This window comes from Artemia sp. Qi Xiang Cuo, chromosome 13 (assembly GCF_049724085.1).
Source record: "Artemia sp. Qi Xiang Cuo chromosome 13, ASM4972408v1, whole genome shotgun sequence".
NCBI lineage: Eukaryota > Metazoa > Arthropoda > Branchiopoda > Anostraca > Artemiidae > Artemia > Artemia sp. Qi Xiang Cuo.
Window position 1 is genome coordinate 42,765,534 of NC_142806.1, and position 22,818 is coordinate 42,788,351.

Sequence of the window (22,818 nt, forward strand, 5' to 3'; positions counted from 1 at the left end):
TTTTTATACTGAGATTAAATAATAATAATAAAAAAAATGTCTGAGATTAAGGCGCAACGTTAAACCTTAAAAAGAACCGACAATATTCCGTTTATGAGTAGGAATATACCCTCCTAATCCTTTGTTCTTTATGCTAAAGTGTTAAAATTTATTAAGAATACTTCTCATTGAAATTCAAGGGCCCTTGTGTTTGAGGAGTCTTTCTTGAAGAGTTGTGTCAAAAAGTCAAACTTTAGGGTGCATAACGAGGGACTGAGGAGGGGGCAAACCTCCCTCATATACAGAATAATCTTTGTTCATTTCAAGTTTTGACGTTACTCCTTACTTTAACTTGAAAAAACTTGTTTGTTTTTTTCATCTGATTTCTGGCATACCTGGAAATCCCGTTCCCTCCCGTGGAAAATTCTCTCCGGAAACTTTTCTTGCCACGGAAAACTCCCCTGAAAATTCTTTTGATGTTTCCAATAACACATAGCCTACTATATGTAAAGAACGGGGAAACGGCACGACTTACAGCCCTTTCCCCTGGTTCTGTGGGGGGTTACGTCATCTTCAGAGACATAGCTATATTGTACCTTCCAACCATGTTGAACTAAATGGCTATCTGAGAATTTTGATTGAACGTCTTTGGCAGTGACTTAGTTGGGAGGGGGGGTAAGGGAGACGGCTGTCCCTGGGCGCAGCCTTTGAAGTGGTTCCAAACTGAGACTTTTTATTTGCCAATATTATGATCTTCTTATATTGTGGTGGTGATGGGGGGGGGGGGGGGAACTGGCATTGTCCCCGCACCCTGAAAACCTTAGCTAAGCCCCTGGTCTTTCGAGGAAAAGGGGTGTTGGGGAGGCTAGTTGTCCTCCAATCTTTTTGGTTATCTAAAAAGGACACTAAATCTTTTAATTTCCGTTCGAATGAGCTCTCTCGGTCTTTTAGGACCATTGGGTTCGATACGGTCACCTCTGGAGGGGGGGGGAACAAGTAAACACGCACCCGTGACCTTTCTTTTGAAAAAAAACGAAATTCAAAATTTTTGTATATAGGAGCTCGAAACCTCTACAGTAGGTTCTCTGATATGCTGAATCTGATGGTATTTTCCTTTGGCTTTTTGGGCGTATTTCCCCCCTTTTGTTAAAGCCAGACAAATTTTCTCAGGCTCGTGGCTCTTGATGGGTAGTGAATTTTGTATATTTAGAATTAGCATAAAAAATCATTTTTTTAATGTATTGTTATCCAATTTCCTTGTTTTGGAGTTTTGGACCGAGTCACTCTTTACTTACAGTTCTTTACCACGGACTCTTTGATAGAAAATCATTGCATGATTCCGGTCTAAGTGAGGTGGAACATGCCTAACATTTTGCTAAGATATTGGTAGTTGAGGGGATGTGTTTTGAGGAACGATGGGCCTAATTTGTATTTTCTGTAATACAAATGTAATCCTTTGCATAATTTTATATTTAACTAGATGCAAGATAACCTAAAATGTGTCTGAAGAATTTAAAATTTGAACGAGTTTAGGATCTTTTCAACTGGAACTGCGTGCGTCCTATCCCTCCGGGCACATATTTTCAGATCTTTTGATTATTCTGACTGAAATGAATCCCTCAATTTTTGATAAAACACTATAGAAGGCTGGTGGGCTTCCAGCGGCTAAAATTACTATGAGAGGTGAGCTGGCTGTCTCACGACAATTTTTGGCCCTTACATGAGTAACAGAAGTTTCAGAAAGCCCTTTTACAAATTTCTACGATACTCCGTTGCATTTGAAGAGGCTGAAAAAATGCTGTAGAAACATCGCTCTTTACTAAGTTAACGCCACTGGGAATCCTCCCCCTTTCTTTATCTAATATATCAGTTTTAAGTAGGTACAGCTCACGAACCTTCTATTTTTCTAAATTAAATTGGTATATGTTTCGTTTAGTATTATTAAAGTTTTCCCTGTACTATCTTAAAATTAATTAAAAAAAAACTTTCCGAAAAATAAGTTTTTCAAAGAAAAGTAATGGCCATTTTAAAATTAAGCTCAGGAGATACAAATACCTGTTAAAATTCAAACTCAAAACGACTAGAAATTACTATTAAAGAATAAATGAAACCCAAAACGAACAGAAATTAAATAAACAGTCATAGCAAAAAACATGCAACAGGTAATAATATAAATGAATAAATAGATCCTAAAGCGAGTAATGCTTATATTGAATATGACAATTAAGCTTAAAACGAAAAAAAATATTTTGCTATTGAAGTATAAAAAGAAACTTAAAACGAGCAGAAATTAAATAAACAATCAATGCTAACAAGCATACAATAGATATTAATGCAAATGAAAAAACAAATCTTAAAAAGAGTGAAACTTAAATTGAATGTGCAAATCAAATTTAAATCAAATAAAAATAAGCTCAAACAAGAGTTTGGGCATCGCCTCACTGTAGAAGCCTAAAACCTACTGCGTCAGTGGCGGCTAACTGAAAACTATATGAGTCTTGAACAGTGTTGGAAAGTATAAACAAAATCAAATTGAATATTAGATATATAATGATATTAATTGTTGAAAGATCCATCAGTTCAAGATTTTCTTTCACTGTAATTTTTATTTTCATTTTCAATGCTGTAAGAACTGGAAAAGAATAAATTTGTAATATACGAGTAATTCGTTTTCAGTGAAGCGCCAATGACGCAGAAGGCTTTAGGTTTTTACGGTTAAAGAAATATCCAAATTTTGTTTGTAGTGAAACTATATTTGTCTTGACCAATCTTGGAAAGAACTAATAAATTAAACTGAATATTTGATGTATAATGATATTAATTGCTGAAAGCTCATCAGTTCAAAATTTTACTGTAATTTAATATTTATTTGTAATATTAAGCACAAATGACAACATTTGTAATATAATTCGTTTTCAGTAAAGCGCCAGTGACGCAGTAGGTTTTAGGCTTCTGCAGTGAGGCGATACCCAAACTCGTGTTAGTAGTTATTTTTATTCGATTCAAACTTGATTTGCATATTCAATTTTGTTCGATTTAAGTTTCATTTATACTTCAAAAGCAAAATATTTTTTTCGTTTTAAGCTTGATTTTCATATTCAATCTAATCATTACTCGCTTTGGGATCTATTTATTAATTAATACTATTACTTGCGGTATTTTTTTTTCAATTATTGTTTATTTTATTTTTGTTCGTTTTGGGTTTCATTTATTCTTTAATAGTAATTTGTGGTCGTTTTGAGTGTGAATTTTAAAGGTATTTGTACCTGCTTACCTTAATTTTAAAATAGCATTTACTTTTCTTCGAAAAAATTATTTTTCGGAAAGTTTGTTTTTTCAATTAATTTTTGTTCGTTTTTGATTGCAAAAAGTTTCAAGTTTTTATGGCATAGGGGGGGGGGTGCTTACTGTCCGATTATTCTTGACTTTAAAAAACGGATCTAGAACTTTCAATTTAAATTTAATGAGGCTTTTTTCAAAGTCCATACGATTACCTCTTTGACAAAAACCTTGTATATGAACAATAGACAGCTTGCATAACTTGTGGACAGCGATTGACAACAATGAATGGATTGAAAAATAGCTCTAATAAGGGAGTTTAGACCATTTCACTTGCTGACACAAGGGGATCTCGACAGTTTGGAATTGACCTTAATAGGATTTTGTGTGCCAAAGCAATTTTGTATCTATCACAGAGTATGTATTTTAACCTTATAATTGGATAATTATAATAAATTTACTATGTGTTTTTCCCATATAAAGCTTTACCTTATTAAAGTCTTTGGGGTTGGGGCGGCGTACTTGGCATAAAGAAGAAAACTTTAGCGTAGACCGTCGGGGCGGGGGAGGGTGAGATTGGAGACTCATCCAATACGGGGCGGAACTTCACTTATCCCCTCCGTTCCCGCTTTAGAAGATTAGACAGACTTATTGGGCTGTAGAATGTTGGACGGTTTGAGTTGTGGAAGACGTTAAAATACTCAAAAATACTTTATATTTTCAGTTATTGCAGGATCGATTTCATAGATTCTGGAATGGTGAGCCCCTGGGCCATCACTTGGGTGAGTCTCAACTCATAATATTTACTTTTGATTAATTGTTCTGTGTTTTGTACATATATTATTCTATATATGTTATTTTGATTTATACTTTTATAGCATTACTTTAATTTTTATGGCTTGAGATAAAAACTGAAACCTTCGCGTAAACAGAGGTGGGGGGGAGGAGTCTCCCCCCTCACATACATAATTGAGCAGCCACAGAGAAAGTAATACAAATGAAAATAATCTATCTTTTGAAAATGTCTTTTTTCAAAAGACACAAAATCGTCTAAAGGAACCTGAAGTGCTATCTCTGACATTTCCGTTGATTCTTTATTCCCGTTACTTTCATATGTAAAATTTTGAATATTATCGAATGGGTTTAGTAGTCCCCCCCCCCCCCCTGAATAATTCACATTTGGAAAAATCACCCCTGGGAAATTCCTCCCCCCTCAAAGAACATTTCCTTTTCCTATTGATAATTCCCCCGCGTTAAATTCCACCCAGCAGAAATTTATTTATTAATTTGAATTAATATCAGCACTAAATTTATTTTTATCTATTGTATGTTTGTTTGCATTGATTGTATATATGCCCCCAGGGCATAACTTACAACGCCTACCCCCGGGCCCTGGTGGGCGGTGTCGACACTGGAGTTTTTTGTTGTCAAAACTTTGAACTATTTTTAGCAAAATGTCTATCTCAAAATTTTTATCTGATGCATTTAGGGCGTGGAAGAGGAGGGGGGCTAGTTGCCCTCCAATCTCTTTTTACTCTTAAAAAGTGAACAAGAACTTTCAATTTCCAATCAAATGAGTCATCTCTAAAGTTTATACGACCATCCCTTCCATAAGAAATAATGGGCAGGATTCGGGAAATCTTTAAATTATAACCCTCGCCCTGAGGGCTGTGGGGGAGTTGTCACCCTCAAAGACCTAATTTACAAAACTTAAAACTACGTTGAATAAAATGGCTATCTCAAAATTTTGATTAGATGTGCCTGTGGAAAAGGTGGGCGTGAGACGAGGGTTTATTTCCCTCAAATCATTCACGACTGTTAAAAAGGGCCCCAGCCCTTTGAACTTTCAGTTGAATTAACCTTTTTTGAAGTTAGTACGACAGAGCTTTGTATAAAAACCTTATATGCCCTAAGGGTTGTGGGAGAGTGTCCTCCTCAAAAATATATTTTATATCTGCAAATCGACTACGCTGAACAAAAGGGCTATCTCAAAATTTTGATTGGATGTGTTTGGGGGAATGATGGGCGGGGGGGCTCGTTGCCGTCCAATCACTTTCGACTATTAAAAAGGGCACTAGCCCTTTGAATTTCTAATCGAATGAGCCTTTTTTGAAATCATGGTATAGTATTTACGCCAAAGGTTGCACCAAAAATATATTAATACATGGCAGTTGAGTAAGTTCGTCTCAAAGGGAGAGCAGAAAAAAAAGTCTAAAAGCGGCAATTAAAATGAAACTTCCATACGAAAACCTTACGATGTAACGATATTTATAAATGCAGATTTAGATTCTTAGCAAAAGCTAGATCTTAACTAGTGTAACACAACAGAAACTTTTTTAGTGGAGACCAGTGTTCTCTTCCCTTCCAAATCATTAACAAGTATTAAGAGCTAAAGCAGATATACTGTTGTTCTTGAGTTGTTGTATATATTGTTTTTGTTTTTCATTTTTTAGACCTGGACACCACAATGTACCTCCGCGTCATCAAGCTTCCTTTCAGCAACAGCAATCTTTTGAAGGTGATAGAGATAGAGGTGATCGGGAACCGCAACCGCAGAGATATCCACCTAGGGGCAGAACATCCCCAAGCGCAGGTGTCAATCATACCGTTCAGTCAAGAAATCAACAACCACCCGGCCCACAAAGAGTGACGTCACCTAAAAGTGGTCCTCAACAGCCCATCAGTCAAAATTACATACAGCAGCAGCCAAGGTCCCAAGCTCCATCTTCTCAGGTGAGGTCTTGTTTTTTTTAATTGTTTTATGCTTGCTTTAATTTGCTTTTGATTGTAGCCCTCGTGCAATGACTTATCTATTTAACGTCTGGGCTTGACCTTACGCCCCCAAACTTCCGGTTTTTGTTACCCAAATAAAGCGAGCAAATTCTCTGTCATGTTAACATGGCTCTTAAATTGAACGAATTTATGCTTAGCTCGGCATAAGATAAGGCTTGGTTCATATCGAATCTGTTAAATTTTTTGTCTTCTTTTGAGGGCGATCTTTCCCTTTGCTGAATGAAATGTAGAAGTCTGTTAGCCGTTGCTCTTAATCGGATGAAGCAGCGCAGTCTCTGCAGGCTTATTATTTGTTGCTGTGGCTAAACTTTTTTAAAGCTTGTAATTGTCTAATTTCCCAACCTAACTACATATCATCAGATATTGGATGACACTGTTTTTATTTATATTAGATTTAGCGCCCAAGATATCAGGGGCCTGGTTTCGTATTCTAGCGAAAGGCCTACAATTAAATTAGAACAAAAATTGAAAGAAAAAGGGTAGCTTCAGACACGAATTGCTCTTGTCCCAGATGTCATACAGGAGTTGAGTATGTGGTACAGATTTTGGCTGGATGTCAGCAGCTTTCTCATTTAAGAAGTAAATTTTTTGACGGTGATGCCCTTGACTTCCCACGGATAATACAGACGACTTTAAAAAGGACACTCATTCAGGTGTGTGAATACGCTAAATGAAGTGGTAAAGAAAGGAGAACAGCTATTTATTTGTTTATATATATATATATATATATATATATATATATATATATATATATATATATATATATATTCTCGTGGGGGGGGATGATTATTATTTATGTTATTTTTTGTGATTTGTATAGAATACTGTGTTGTATGGCCTTGTTAGACTTATAATGAGAAATTTATGTTAGACTTAGACTTATAATTGTATGCATGTTATTGATGTGGTAAGGAAAGGAGAGTAATTAAGTTTTTTTTTTTTTTTTGTCGGGAGGGGAGAGTAGATTTATGTTACTATATTGTGATTTGAATTACGGAAGTGTTGTATGGCCTTGTTCGGCTTCTAATAAATCTGTCAATGTATCTATAATAAAAGAAAATAGCTCTGAATTTATTTTATCAGTGTCTGCTACCTACTTCCTAAAAAACTTATTCTCTGCATCGAATTTCGTAATTTGTATCCAGTAAGTTGCTCTGCATTGCAGTTTCTGAGCCAAATTTTGAAGAACTTTTATTTTTTGTATTTTGTTTGTTGTTCTATTTTTGAAAAATCCGCAAATGAAAAAAAACTTACTATGGGCTTGGAATCTTCTAGCTGTTTTTTTCTCGATTTGTTTTTATTCTTAAATGCGCTTCTCTTCACAAAAAGAAAGGAGGAAAAAAATAGATTATGTAGACTAAGGGACTACTGGGTCTTATTTACCTGAACTCGGAGCTTAGTACAAACAAATTTTTAGTTTCGAGACCAAGTTTTGATGGGCTGTTAAGAAATCTGGATAAGCTTCATTTTTATTTTTTACTTCCTTGATTGGCTAGCTCTATTTATAGGTAACGGGACCCAATTTCTATAAGCAACCTCATGCAGGACCCAATTATACTCCACCAAGCCTCCGCGGACCACCTGAACCAGTCCATCTAAATGGTGATGCAAAGGGACCTAGACACAATCCTCCAACTCCAACTCAACCGGCCACTACCCAGGGAGCAGCTGTAGTAATGGGGATGAGACTACCACCAAAACAAATACAACAAAAACGTAAGTTTATTGTTTATCCGTAAGACACATCTGATTTGGTGATAGAGTTGTTAAGTTTCCCCTAGATACCTTACTTTATTATTACCAGTCACAGGTAAGAAGGTAAAGGCGAATTTTTTAGACTCATCAGCATTTTGGAGGTACACAAAGTATGTCTTTTTGGTCCCAAAAAAAATTGGGCAGCCCTGCCGTGAAGGTCATAAAGGGCATTGTAGCAAAGCATCATCTGTCAGAGATTATTATGTATTACTTTTTTTTCCTAATGGTTATTTTTTTAATCAATTGGAACATTTCGTTTTTGCAGAGTATTCCCCTTTTGTTTTTTATTAATTTTGATCATAGGTAGCGCGCTAGCGCTGCCTTAGTAAAGAACGATGTGGGCACAATGTTTTTTTTTTTTTTTTTTTTTTTTTTTTTTTTTTTTTTTTTCATACCCGGGTACTTCGTATCGAAGGAGTCGTCGTAGAAACTTCAAAAAGGAATCACTCGATTGGAAATTGGAGTGGCTAGTGCCCTTTTTAATAGTCGAAAGTGATCGGAGGGCAACTAGCCCCCCCACGCCCATCATTCCCCCAAACACGTCCAATCAAAATTTTGAGATAGTGATTTTGTTCAGCGTAGTTGATTTCCAGATACAAAATATGTTTTTGAGGAGGGCACTCCCCCACAAGACTCAGGGCATTTGGTTTTAGTTAAGTCATATGGGCTTATAAGGTTTTATAGTAGGCTTTGCTGAAACTTAATAACTGCCTCATTTAAATGGAAATTAAAAGGGCTAGTGCTCATTTTAATAGTCGAAAATGATTGGAGGGCATCTAGCCCCCCCTCCTCCCTCGCCCATCAGTCCCCCAAAGACAGCCAATCAAAATTTGGAGATAGCCAATTTGTTCAGCGTACGTAATTTCCACATAGAAAATGTTTTTGAGGAGGACACTCCCTCACAACCCTTAGGGCAAGGGTTTTAAGTTATGCCCAGGGGCATATAATGTTTTTTTTAGAAGGCATTGTCGTAGAAACTTCAAAAAAACGCTCATTCAATTGGATATTAAACGGGCTAGTGCTCTTTTTAATAATCGAAAATGATTGGAGGGCAACTAGCCCCCCCCACGCCCACCATTCCCCCAAACACATCCAATCAAAATTTTGAGATAGCCTTTTTTTTCAGCGTAGTTGATTTCCAGATAGAAAATATGTTCTTGAGGAGGACACTCCCCCACATCCTTCAGGACAAGGGTTTTAAGTTATGCGTTGGGGGCATATAAGGTTTTTATAGAAGGTGTTGTCGTAGAAACTTCAAAACAGGCTCATTGGATTGGAAATTCATAGGGCTAGTACCCTTTTTAATAGTCGAAAGTGATTGGAGGGCAACTAGTCCCCCTCACGCCCATCATTCTCCAAAACACATCCAATCTAAATTTTGAGATAATCTTTTTGTTCAGCGTAGTTGTTATCCAGATAGAAAATATGTTTTTGAGGAGAGCACTCCCCCCCAACCCTCGCGGCAAGTGTTTTAAGTTATGCCCTGTGGGCATATAAGGTTTTTATAGAAGGTATTGTCGTAGAAACTTCAAAACAGGCTCATTCGATCGAAATTTCAAAGGGCTAGTTCCATTCTTAATAGTCGAAAGGAATTGGAGGGGAACTAGCCCCTCCCCCACGCCCATCATTCTCCCAAACACATCCAATAAAAATTTTGAGATAGCCATTTTGTTCAGCGTAGTTGATTTCCACATAGATAATACGTTTTTGAGGAGGACACTCCCTAACAACCCTCAGGGCAAGGGTTTTAAGTTATATCCTGAGGTATATAAGGTTTATAGAAGGCGTTGCCATAGAAACTTCAAAAGGCGCTCATTTGATTGGAAATTCAAAGGGCAAGTGCCCTTTTTAATAGTTGACAGTGAATGGAGGGCAACTAGCCCCCCCCCCCGTCTATCATTCACCCAACCATTTTGTTCAGCGTGGTTGATTTCTAGATAGAAATTATGTTTTTGAGGAGGACACTCCTCCACAACCCTCAGGGCAAGGGTTTTAAGTTAGGCCCGGGGGCATATAATGTTTTTATAGAAGGTGTTGTCGTAGAAACTTCAAAAAAAGCTCATTAAATTGGAAATTCAACGGGCTAGTGCCCCTTTTTAATAGTCGAAAGTGATTGGAGGGCAACTAGCCCCCCCCACGCCCATCATTCCCCCAAACACATACAATAAAAATTTTGAGATAGCCATTTTGTTCAGCGTAGTTGATTTACTGATAGAAAATATGTTTTTGACGGAGGATACTCCGCCACAACCCTCAGGGCAAGGGTTTTAAGTTTAAGTTATGCCCTGGGGGCATATAAGGGTTTTATAGAAGACGTTGTCGTACAAACTTCAGAAAAGGGCTCAAAGGGCTATTGCCATTTTTAATAGTCGAAAGTGATTAGTAATATTTTTTGTTGTTGTTGTTTAGACCAGGGCACTTCATATCGAAGGAGCTGTCGTGGGAACTTCGAAAAGGGCTCATTCGATTGAAAATAGAAAGGGCTGATGCCTTTTTTAATAGTCGAAAATGATTGGAGGGCAACTAATCCCCCTTCCACTCCCACCCTCCCATTTGCCCATTATGTTTAAAAACTAAATGTTGCCTTAAGATTAAATCTAAATACACTGTGATAGTGCTAATTCTCAATGAGGCATCTCAGCAGTATCCCGAGAACGACTGAGGGTATTATGTTCAAACTTTCGAGGCTACTTCTGCTCTTAAAATTTAACCAAATCAAAATAGTGTAAGTGTATCAAAGCTATCAAAGAAAATAAACAGATTTTTTTTGCGAATGGTATCAAGTTTTCCATTTCAGGTCAACAAGAGGAGGTAAGAAACTAAATTAAGCAGTACTATTTGTGTCCAGATTTTTAAAACGGTGTATGTTGTTAAAAATCGCTGAAATTTTTTCTCCAGCATACAAATAGCAAGCCAAACTATAAAGTCTTAAAAAACGAAAAGATTTAAAATGTTATTTTCTTTTTCCCTGAAAAAACTGTCCATTTAGAACGAACAGAAATTAATTAAAAAAAACTTTTTCCACAAAATAAGTTTTTCAAAGTAAAGTAAAGAACTTCATTTAATAAAAAATGAGCATAATTAAAATAAAACAATCTACCAAGCTCGAAACTACCACAAATCAGCATTGATAAATAAATGAAACCAAATACAAACAGAAATTAAAATAAATAACTGAGTCAAACTCAAAACGAGCAGAAATTAACATAAGTTGGGCGCAAAACCCCTGTGCCTTCCCAAGGCCAGAACAAAATTTACACTTTACTGAAAAAAATATAAATGTTTTTACTTTTATAACTTTAATAAATCAAATAATTTTAACATTTGATTACTAAATATCAGTATATGTATATTAAACTGACAATGCACATTCATTTGTATTTTTTTTATCGATGCTGATAAAATGATCGATGCGATCATTTATTTATCGATGCTGATTTGTGGTAGCTTCGAGCTTGGTAGATTATTTGATTTTATTTTTGCTCATTTTTTGTTTAATGGAGTTCTTTACTTTTCTTTGAAAAACTTATTTTGTGGAAAAAGTTTTTTTAATTAATATCGGAAAGCAGCTATTAGCTTCAACATGAACTCTCAGTTCATGTCAAACTCTCATTTGTAGTCAAACAGTATTAAGAACAGCGTAATTTGTTACATGTGGGAACCCATGTACCTTCAGACTTACTTGAAACGTGATTAAAATATTTCGTGATGCATTGACCTATGGAAAAAAAAAAAAAATGAAACGTTAAAAATTCAACCGTTGTTGATTCTGGTTGTTGGCTGCTCGTATTCCTTGGGCCTATGCCCTTGCAGTAGACCTCGAACGGTGCTGGATATTTATTCCGTTTTTTTATATGCTCAATTTTAGTCTTATAAGTAGTTATAGGCTTCATAATTATTTTATTCAAATTGTTTGTGTTTTGAAACTAATGACTTGTCTTTCGTGTCATTGACTGTCATTTCGTATCATATGACTTGTCATTTTCTTAAGTATGTTTCTATGTTAAAAATTAAACGGAAGAAGTTTAAACTGTATTAGACCTTATCACGTTTATATTTGTTATTTCTTTGTGAAAATATGAAATAGGTCAAAGGCTACTTTTGGGAAAAAACTGCGTTTGCGGTAATTATGGCGTTTTCGAACGTTGAATTAACCTTTTCAGATTGCAGTACCAATTGTATGCTTGGAAAAGACTAAAATATTAAGTAATTTGTTATTCATAGATTTTGCTTGTCAAATTATTCTGTTTTTTTTTTATCTTTTTTTTTTCAAATTTGCCTTGTCATGTGCTAGTGCCAGTATCGCCAATTTCTTAAGTAACTCCACTAAGTAAAATTATCTTTTTGAACTATGTTTTATAACACTTGTTTGAAGTATGTATTAAGTGGGGGCATAAACGAACTATAATTTTATGAACAGCTAAGTGTACAAGGCTTTTGTAAGAGTCCAAGCTTTTACCCCCTGACATACAATATAAAGGGCACAATGCTGGAAAATATTTAAAAAATAAATGAGGAGAAGAAATATCTTAAGATGAGTGTGTGAAAAAAAGGCAGAACGTCCTCGAATGGGGTTAGAAGAGAGTAAGGAAGTATTTAAAGGAAGTTCGAACTTCCTGGGATATGGTAGAGAGTGAAGTTGTGAACGGAGTTGGTTGGAAAATGGAGCGTGTGTAGCCCTGGCCTAAAATGGTTTGGTGTTAGGATGAATTGTCAAAGTTTTATAACAGCTTAGTTTGTTACATGTTGGAACCTATGTTCCTTCAGACTTAAATAGTTCCTTTTTTTTCGTTTCGTAGCACGTGAAGAACAGAACTCAGAACTGAAAAAATTTGGTCAAGATTTTTGCCTTGCTGAGCCTGCTTCTACAGGCCCACCACCGGAACAAAAATTAACTTCACCGCCCCAGACAGCTCAGGTGCCGACGATGGTGCATCCAACTCACGTTCCACCGCCAAATATGGTGCCCGTCTCTCAACCGTCTGCTACTACACCTGAAGAAGTTGTTGTGACTCGTCTATCCAGTCCTGCTCAACCCATACAGGTAAAATTCAGACTTAATGAAATAAGGGATACTCCCTGTCTTTTTTTTCTATAAGGAAGATGATTTTTAAATTTCGTTTTATTTTTTATTTTTTTAGTAATGTCATTTATAGTCTTTTTGTAGCATTTCCTTTAGAAAATTCAAGTTATTTTTCACAGCTCCCCTGTTCCTATCTTTTTTTTCTCCGTCTCTTGGTCTCTCTTTCCCCTCTCTTCCTGTGCTATTTTGGCTATCGAATGTTTCAAAAGGAGTAGTTAAAAAGCAAGTTTTGCATTATTTATGTGGTTAATTTGAATTTATAATTTAAATAAAAAGTTGGGTTTCGAAAACTCACGTCTTTTTTTATCACGACCCCGTCTTCGTAGATCTTTGTTTTCTGCTTCTCTCTGTACATTTTTGTTGTTAAATGTTGCAAAATAGTAATTGCAAAATAAATCATGATATATATATATATTACCTAAAAGGATAGACTTTGTCTAATTATATAAATAACTTAATTAATTTATTTTGATTACATATACAAAGACTCGGAAAACGATATGCAAATCAAATTCATTTTAATACGGAAAACCCCCCCCCCCATCTCCACGAACTTCCCTCGGAAAAAAAATTTCCCACATTTATAAAATAACGATAGTATATTTAAATTTGGCAAGGTACTTGAAAAATTGAGTTGAACACCAAATTAGTAAATTGTTGAATGCGGAATTCAGAGAATTTTTTTTTCTTTTTTTGAAGTTTCGGAAGTTGATTAGACGACATAATTAACACAAAATCTGTTAATTGAATATTGATAAATTCAGAATAATTTGACCGGAAAGGACTCAAGTATTTGTGTTGCGGGGCCTCTAATTTCAGTCGGCGCAAAAAGTACTAAAATGGCCTTGCGGGGGGGGGGGATGTTATCCTTAAAACCCTTGCAAAAGTGTGCTCAACAACTATTTAAAGTTAAAGTTTTTTGATGATCGGATGAACAGTGTAGTGATGCACAAAGGACACACAGAATATATATATATATATATATATATATATATATATATATATATATATATATATATATATATGTGTGTGTGTGTGTGTGTGTGTCAAATTTAATTTGAATTTATAAATTTAAGTTGAAAAAGAAAAGAGTGCATGGTTTTAGAAATCACGGGGTGATCTTGATGAAAAAATATTATCAAATTCAGCAACTCTGACAAATATATCGTGGGTGTGCTTTTGTGTGTTTCAAGCTCTTTTGCGCTTTTTTCCCCGTAGATGATTATATCAAACAAGTGGCTATAGAATGTCGGAAGAAATTGAAATATGGATTTAAAACTCTTGTCCTTTCAGATAACAAAAGAGACCGTGCCACAGTAAACAGGGGATTTTCTGCCATTTTGTGCCATAAAAAGTTATTTTTTCCCAGACCAAAGCCAAAATACAATCCAGCAAACCTTCTAAGGTAGCAATTCGATGTTGAATCAATCATTTTGTAGAAGAACGGGTACCTGATACCTCAAAAATGGGGTTTCAGGTCAAACTTTGACTAATATTAGATTTCCTGTGAGAGGTTCTTCAGATTGCGGGGCCCATGATAGTAGGGTTTTTACAATGACCCCCCCCCCCTCTCCCCCAATAAGTCACTTAAGGATTGCACTTAAATCAGGGCTGATTGTCATTTTCAAATTATGGTTGTGTAAAATTTGACTTTAGCGTAAAGAGTGGGAGGTAGAGAGAGGTGTTGAGTCTTCATATTACAGTATAACCCCGAAGAGTGTGTTGAAAACGGACAGGAATAACAAACCATGCTTTTTTTCTAAGAGTGACTTTAAAGCTTAAAACAATGATTTTATATCTTTTGTGTGATTGTGCGATGCCGCCCTAAAGCTTCCTGCCATTTTGAAACTTTTTCCTGGCCTTTGCGTTAAGGTTTTAACATACTGCAGATGTTGATTGGACTCTCAATAAAGCATGAATTTTAGTGTAGAATTATCTGTCACAAGACTTCGGGAAAAGTAAAGAAGTTGGTAGACTGCGAATCATTTGTTTCTGTATGTTTTTATTAATTTAAAATCATTCGAATGTTTTAGGTTCCTGGTACAACTGGAGATAGTCTCGGTTCAAGTATTGATGAAAACGACGCAAGTTCTATTGACGAAAAGGATGTTGATGCCTTAACAGCTAGTATGACTAAATCCAAATTGAATCCGAATGCAAAAGAGTTTGTTTTCAATCCTTCTGCTAAGGCCTTTACTCCTGTAAGTTTTTTTTTTAGTTTGTTAGTAATGTTTTGTTTTGCTTGATGATAAATCTGATTTATAAAATAATCCATTGAATTTAACGTAATGCTGAGGATTCATTGGAAGTTGGAGGCTTAAGAACTTATTCTAATCGAGAATAACAAATTATTTTTTTCTTAGAAGATGATGACTTTTGAGGGATGGCAGCAAATTAAGACGCTGTTTTTGGTTCTGCTACCTAGTTACTCCAGTACAGGACATGCTCTTTTTTTTCTCTCTTTCTTGTTTTTTCAAGGTTCTGAAGAAGAGTCTTTAATATTTTAGATTAATGTCTTTTGCTTTGTTATAACCTCTTCTTTCCGTGCTCTGGCGGGTATTACGGGCTTTCAAGTTTATCTTTTAGGAAGTTCCCTTGGAGCTGTCTTTCTTTTTCCTTCTTTGTGTTTCGCATCAAGAAGGCAAGTTCTTAATTAAAAAACAATAAAATAGGAAATGTTAAGGAAGTTGACTTTGTACAGCAGCTCCATTGTATAGCTTATCGAAAACTTGGGCTTTTTAGAAAATGTTGAATACAGCTATTGACTCGTGATCCTTGTCGACAATCTGCATGAAGTTCTTCTAAAATCTAGCTCATCTATTAATTTTTGGCTAGTCAAATGATCCCTCTAGGATACCAGTTAAAAAATAATTTTTCTCTGATTTTGTTGTTGTTGATAAGGCCTGTCTTATGAACTGTCACATACCTACCTTTATGACGGTTTTAGAGCTACCATCAGGTATCTGGCAACCATGCCTGTAGTGAGAACAGCAAAGTTTCTCTTGGACGGAAACTAACAACTAATGGTGCAAACACAAGGGTCAACGCCAGGGCCGTATCCAGGATTTTTTTTTTCGGAGGGGGTTTACTGATTTTTTTTTGGGGGGGGGGGGTACACAAAAAACGTCAAAAAATGCATACACATTTTTTTGTCCATTTTTGTTGCGTTTTTACGAGTCAGACAAACATTTCGGGGGGGGGGGGGTTCAAACCCCCTAACCCCACTCCCCCTGGATACGCCCATGGTCAACGCATAATTTAACTTCTTCTTAATTGACTTAGATAAGATTAGGACTTCTTGTCGATTAGCTTTCCCCTTTTCCTCACAACCATCAGCTATTGCAAATTTCTTTGTGTAAAATCTACCGCCTCACTGAAAATAACGAAACAACGTTCCATTATCTAGAAGAATATTTTATTAATTGTGTTTCTTTGTAGTGTTTAAGCGATAAAAATCATGAATCCAGTGACAATAACTGGGAAAGAGGGGAATAATGCGAATTATTCAGCATGGTGGCGCTGAACTGAAATTATGGTAAAGAAAAATGTCTACATCATGGTTAGTATCAACACAAATGTCTTGTTGTTAGGATAAGTATGAGCATGCTCACTAAATTCGATGCGTGGTAATTGTATTTACAGCAAACAGCTCGTTGTATTTTAGTTGATGATAAAAATATTTTTAAAGCGATCTCCTGGAGCACCAACACCGCCAAGATCAATGACACCCCAGCAAGTTCCAATATCTGTAATACCTTCTGGGCCTCTCTCAGCACAAGGTCTACCAATTGTTCAGTCAATGCCTGTTGTTCTTGGGACACCTTACTATCCTACAGTTTCTGGTCCTAATGTTGGTGTGACATTGCCAATGCATTCACCTGTTGTGCCACAGCAGCCTTTCATTCCCTCGCCCAATACGATGAGAGCTTACAGACCACGAGGTGAGTTTGTGTGCCATCTTTCTTGTTAAAGTTTAAGATATCCAGTATCAGTAGTTCCTCGAGCGTTTATTTTAGAACGGTTTGGATTCCTGGGAAAATCCTATTAACTTCGGAGAAAAAAAAAATCCCGTGCAAAAGCTGCTTGAGTTATTGATTTATGAAATAACTATTGAGCAAATGGGAGCCCCCCCCCCCCACAGAATATTCCCCCACACGCAAAATTGAACCTCCGAAGCCGCCAATTGACCCATTAAAGTTAAGAGTCTGAGAAAAGTTCCCTGATTATCGAAAAATGCTATAAAATCGTGATTTTGCCCCAAGGAGAACCAAGTGGCTATAAATCGTATGTTCTAAGAATGGCAATTGATATATATATATATATATATATATATATATATATATATATATATATATATATATATATATATATATATATATATATATATAAAGCTATGAACTGAGCTGCAGCTGCAGAGGAAGTAATGCGACGTGGTAACCCATTCGTCAGTGAAAAGTCATGTAGTCAATACAAGACAAATTGTTAATGTGGACATTCATCTTTATGTTAGATTTAGCTCAGTTGATTCAACTGATTTTTCATGAAATTATGTTTGATGATATATAATTGCGCAGGGCCCTGGGAGCTGGAAGGGGGGTTGTCAAATCCGAAGGCACGGTATATGACCTTTGGACTATTTTTAACAAAATGATTATCTTAAAATTCTGATAGGATGCATTTGGGGAAACCCCCTCCGAAGTTTGTACGACCACACCTTTCATATGAAGCGCCTCTGGGAAAAAAAAATATTAATACCTTGAACCCTTATGGCTCTCTTATGGCAATGCTGTTGTATTGCTTCTGACGTGTTGAAGATTATAGCATTATGTGTTTCTTGGAATTTTTTCTGTGTAATGGTAATACAAAATTAGTTTAATAACAAATGTTTGATCTCAGCTCTGAAAAACGCAATTACGAAGCTAAGAAAAGCCAAGAAACATCAAATGCTAGATGGTGCTGGTGATTCTTTTGTCGACACGTCAGTTTTATCTCTTGGAATTTTCCCATGCTCTTTGGGGTAAATATTAATAATGAATTCTAAAGAATCTCTTATACTTCTAAAGTAATGTTAGAGAATTTCACAACAACAAAAAAAGTTTGAAGTGGTCAGTGTTTTACTGACCAAACACCGCAAGGATAAATATACACCGCAAGGATTTTAAGATCAGAGAACGCGGCGAAAAAAAAATGTGATAAAATGAAATTTAAATTCTTCTACTCAATAGAGGTATACTTTTTGGGATGGCTAATTACCATTATTTTCGCCCAGTGCAACTTTTACTATTTCAGTGAATTGCGAATGACAGCTGCGATCTAGTTGATTTGGGCTTATTTTTTCTTGTGGTAATTTCTGAATAAGAGAGAAAAAATTGTTGGTTTTACTGTTTTTCCTTTTTTTTCACTTTATATTTTTGAAATCAAATAAGTCAAGCTATCTGAATTTGTTAATATGAACGTAATACACGAAAAACTTACATAAGTGTTTTTTTTAGTAGTATGTTGAAGAAAGCATTTGCCTTGAAACTCTTATACTTTTTTAAGGAATGAAAAAGTGATGTTCATTTTTAACATTTTCTTGGTATTAGTCATAAAAATTGCTCTGAAGGCGCGATTTTCGGATAAATTTTGGCTTTTGTAACGTGTAACTGTTACCGTAAGTCTCAAACCAAAAAACCGATTGAAAGTAAAAGGAAAAAAACGCCGTAAGAATTGCCTGGTTATCACTCTTTTTGCTCCATTTTATTTGTTTGTTCGTTCTATTAGCCAATTGAGAATGAATTATGCTTACGAAGTTTCACTGACTAGCCGAGTTTTGCTTTCACTCCGGGTCTTTTAGTCGTGAAGGCATTGAAATTCGTGGGATCTCATAAAAGTTGAGGATTTGAAAGGTGAAAGAGAAAAAAAAATAATCCCAGGCACATCGTGAGACTTGGAATAAAAATTTAAAAATGAAACCCATCCGGAAACATTCTAGTAATAATTTTAAACCGGACACATCGGTTATACTGCAATCAGCAGAAACTTTTTTATTTAAAAAATAGAAAAAGCTACCACCATGTCTGGCTAATTTTTATGTTTCAGGTGCTCCAAACATGTTTAAACGTAATCCCGTTTGCCTGGAAGCCTAAGAATGGGGATGGTGACCTTGCTGTTTGCCAACTCACTTTTAATAATTCACAATATGCTGACATTAAGTAATGCATTGATACCAATTTTGAGAAGACATTATAAGATGATAATCTATTTTAATATGAGAAGAAAGAAAAATTTGACAGTATTGTCATTCCCAATACCGAAGATAGATCCAACGTGCAAAAAAAATTATTTCAACTTCTTAGCACCGCTAGAGCTGATGTAGCTCTTGTGCTGCTACAAGTATAAAATACCCACTTTGCGCTAACACCATGCTAAAGTATGGCATAAAAATTTTAGACACCAAAGGGAAAGCTAATTGGATTAAGTGGAATTGGTCGATATTATAGTGGAATTCTGCTTACACAAAACAGTTTCATTTCCAGAAGCTTTTTTCCTCAAGGTTTTTTTTAGCAATGATTGAAAGTGGTAAATTAAATAGCTTGTGGAAATGGGAATTTTACGGAAAATTGGAGTTTTAAAAAATGGGAATGAATGTTAAATTCTACTGTCGATAAATCAACCAGGTTTGGAGAAGAACCAGGTTTTGGGGATTCTTTTATTCTGAAATACTGTAATTATTTAAAAGAAAAATTGATTTATGAAACGTATACAAATAAATTTTTTATGGTAACTTTTTTAATCGATAAACAGTTATAAAATTTTACTCAGTCACGCTGTTTTCTATGCTTTTTGATTTTTGGACAACATAAAAAACAAAAGACTAAAGCACTATTGTATATTTCAGTTGAGAATTTTAAGTGTTTTGCGTTATTTAAGATAAATAAAAAAGGGAGCTTTTTTGCAATGTTTACACAGATGTTAAATGCTGCTTAAACTTGTTTTTTTATATTTCTTTTCAGTTCAAATAGCATCATCTCAAGTAGCATCTGTAACTGGTCAGCCATTATTGGCGCCTGGTCCATTGCCATCTCATCCATTTACTGTTCAATATGGTCCCCAAGGAGCAGCTCTTGTTACGTCTCAAGGGGCTGCGCTTGTAGGGACATCGCAGCCCTTCCATCAGTTCTCACAAGTGCCGGTAAACTGCTGCTTGTTTTTTTTTTATTTGTTTCTTTGTTTTTGAACTATGAATATTAGAACATTATCAAAGATTTGGAATTCAACTAGCTATCCAAAACGAATATAAACTGCAAGTTGCAAATTTCTTAGACCACGCTGCTCTTCCATTTACAGAATTTAAGAGAGAGAAAATGGGTATAGTTTAAATAAAACAGTCGAACAAAACAACAATAATAAACTCTAAATAATAAAGTTCCGAATATTTCGACTCCACGCCCGGGAGCCTTTATCAACGGGAAAAAAAGTTAAAGTTAAATTAAACGCAACATACAAGTCATTCATAAACAGTTGACAAGTGAACATCTCGCTATATTCCGTTGTGCGCTGGCGTCATGCCACTATTCTGGGATGGATCGCCGAACTATATTTCGCGATGCATTGACAGTGAGATTGAAATTGATAAGAAAAATGTGTGTGTTGTGGCTTGAGATTTTTACAAAAAAGGATCGATTTTGATCTCGAGAAAATGTTTAGCTAAAGCTGGTGGTCAGATAAATGCACATAATGACGTTACAAAGGAAGAACTAATTAATGAGCTTTACGACTGCTATGTCATTTTTCAAGAAAAGGATATTAGAGACGAGACGGTGTTCTGCATGTATGATCCTTCGGAGGTCCCCGAAGCCAGTTTTAAGGCACGTGCAGATTTGTCGCGCCGGCTGCTAAAAATCGAACGCAAGTTGGAAGAAGCGCTGAACATAAAATTCAAAACGCCAACGAACTCACCCGCGAAAGGTGCTGCAGGTGCGAACAAGGAGATAGCGAACGTTTCTGAGAAAAGACTTTTCTCCGTTGTTGTGGCCAATCCACCTGAAGTATCGAATCTCGTGGAAAAAAGACAGTTGATTGAGAAGTGTGGCATTAGCGATACTGATGTTTGTATCAAGTCATCAAAAAGTCGTTGGCTGATCAATGTTTCCGACCGGGTTTGCTGAAAATATTGCAAAATACATGGAAAGTGACACTGTGACAACGAAAGTAACCGAGCCCGTCTCCATCGGCGTTGTGAAAGGGATACCTAGTGACGTAGCAGAAAAAGATTTAAAAATTACCTAACTAGAATGCACAAAAGCTTTCCGTATCGGAAGCTCATCAACTTTCAAAATGTATTTTCCGACAGAAAGTGCCCTTTCCTCTGCAATCCGACACGGTATTCGGATCGATTATGATTGCTTTCGGATAGAGAAATTCCTGTTTATTCCGAAAAGCTGCTACAATTGCCAACATTATGGACGTGTAGCTTCCCAGTGTAAAAATGCGGTAACGTGTGCTAGATGTTCTGGAGGACATACCTCCAGTCGTGAGAAACCGTGTTCTGCCCCTATTAGATGTGCAAATTGTGGAAGTAAGAGACATCCCTCTTATAGCATCAAGTGTAAAAAACTAAACCAAACTTTGAAATGTCCTGGCTAACTCACCAACTAATCCGTTGTTACCCTTGCTGAAAGTTTTCTAATGCATAATATATGAAGAGAAGTCTTCCTGATATCGAAGTGATCTGATTATTTATGGTGAAAATAAGTTTTTAGTGCTCATGTTCCTTTTTTCTTTTTATATAGTACTCCGTCATTCCCCTTTTTGTAGACGGGTAAGAAATACATTATTATAAAGAAAAAGACAAAAAATACACCATAACACAAAAAAACAACAACAATTAAACAAAACACACACGCTAATAACCTTATTAAGATGTGTTGTATTTTTTAAATTTATTTCTTTATTTCTTTGTATGTGTCTTTTTTGTCATGTTTTTGTCTTTATTTGTTGCGTTTAATTTAGTTTAACTTTTTCTTTCGCTGATAAAGGCTCCTGGACGTGGAGTCGAAATATTCGGGTTTTTATTATTTAAGGTTTATTGTTGTTGTTTTGTTCCACTGTTTTATTTAAATTACTCCTGTTTTTTCTCTCTTAAATTCTGTAAATCGGGATTGGGGCACGGTTAATCAAATATAATGTTAAAAAAGAATAATGATAAGTGTTTTAGTAGAACTTTTGTTTATTTAGCTTATATTAGGGATTAATAAAAAAAAGGATTTAACTATAAAAGTTCAACTAGTTGTACTTCGAAGCATGGGCGTAGGCAGCATATTGTCTAGGGGGGGGGCAGTCGATAGTGTAATGGAGGGCCTTTTATCAACTGCTTTTCCAACCATCTGCTTTTTCAGCCATATCTAATGTAAATTTGAAGGTCTAGGGGGGGGGGGGGGTAGCTGCCCCCCGGCCCCCTCCCTACGCCCATGCTTCGAAGCAAAGTAGAAAAGAAACTTCCAGGTATAATAGGTAATATCAAGGATATTCATTGGCTTATAAAGTCTTTTTTTCTGGAATCCATCATAATACGTACCGAAAAATACCCCAAAAATCGGGACTGGTGCAACTTTTTTTTTCTTTGGTTTTTGTTTGCTCAATGGCCATATTTTGCTAAATAGGGCACATACTATTATTTTAAATAAACTGTAAAACCATTTTTAAAAAAAAATTAAAACAATTTTATGTTAAATATTCAAAAACAGCTGCTTGTCTTTTATTTACTTATTTTTCTTTAATTCTGTTCAAGTTGAAATTTTTTTTTTGTCTGATTGACAGTTGACCTGTGGCCGATGTGAGGAATATAAATCTTGGCTTGCACGGATAGTAAAAAAGCTCAAACAAAGCTAAGACACATTAAACATTATATGTTGTTATATTCTTTTTTCTTTTCTCTTTTTGATCTT

The 22,818-nt window shown here is 35.7% G+C and overlaps 1 protein-coding gene across 2 annotated transcripts in view; it reads left to right on the forward strand.

Annotated features, from left to right (window-relative positions):
* The window catches only part of LOC148945308 (uncharacterized), a 59,958-nt gene that overhangs the window by 31,523 nt on the left and 5,617 nt on the right, over positions 1 to 22,818 (forward strand). For both annotated transcript variants that reach the window (XM_089099177.1, XM_089099178.1), the window contains exons 6-11: positions 5,712 to 5,991; positions 7,560 to 7,767; positions 12,606 to 12,850; positions 14,923 to 15,090; positions 16,578 to 16,830; positions 19,885 to 20,063. In XM_089099177.1, the coding sequence (XP_088955303.1) occupies positions 5,712 to 5,991; positions 7,560 to 7,767; positions 12,606 to 12,850; positions 14,923 to 15,090; positions 16,578 to 16,830; positions 19,885 to 20,063 (1,333 nt within the window). The remainder of the gene's footprint in view (positions 1 to 5,711; positions 5,992 to 7,559; positions 7,768 to 12,605; positions 12,851 to 14,922; positions 15,091 to 16,577; positions 16,831 to 19,884; positions 20,064 to 22,818) is intronic.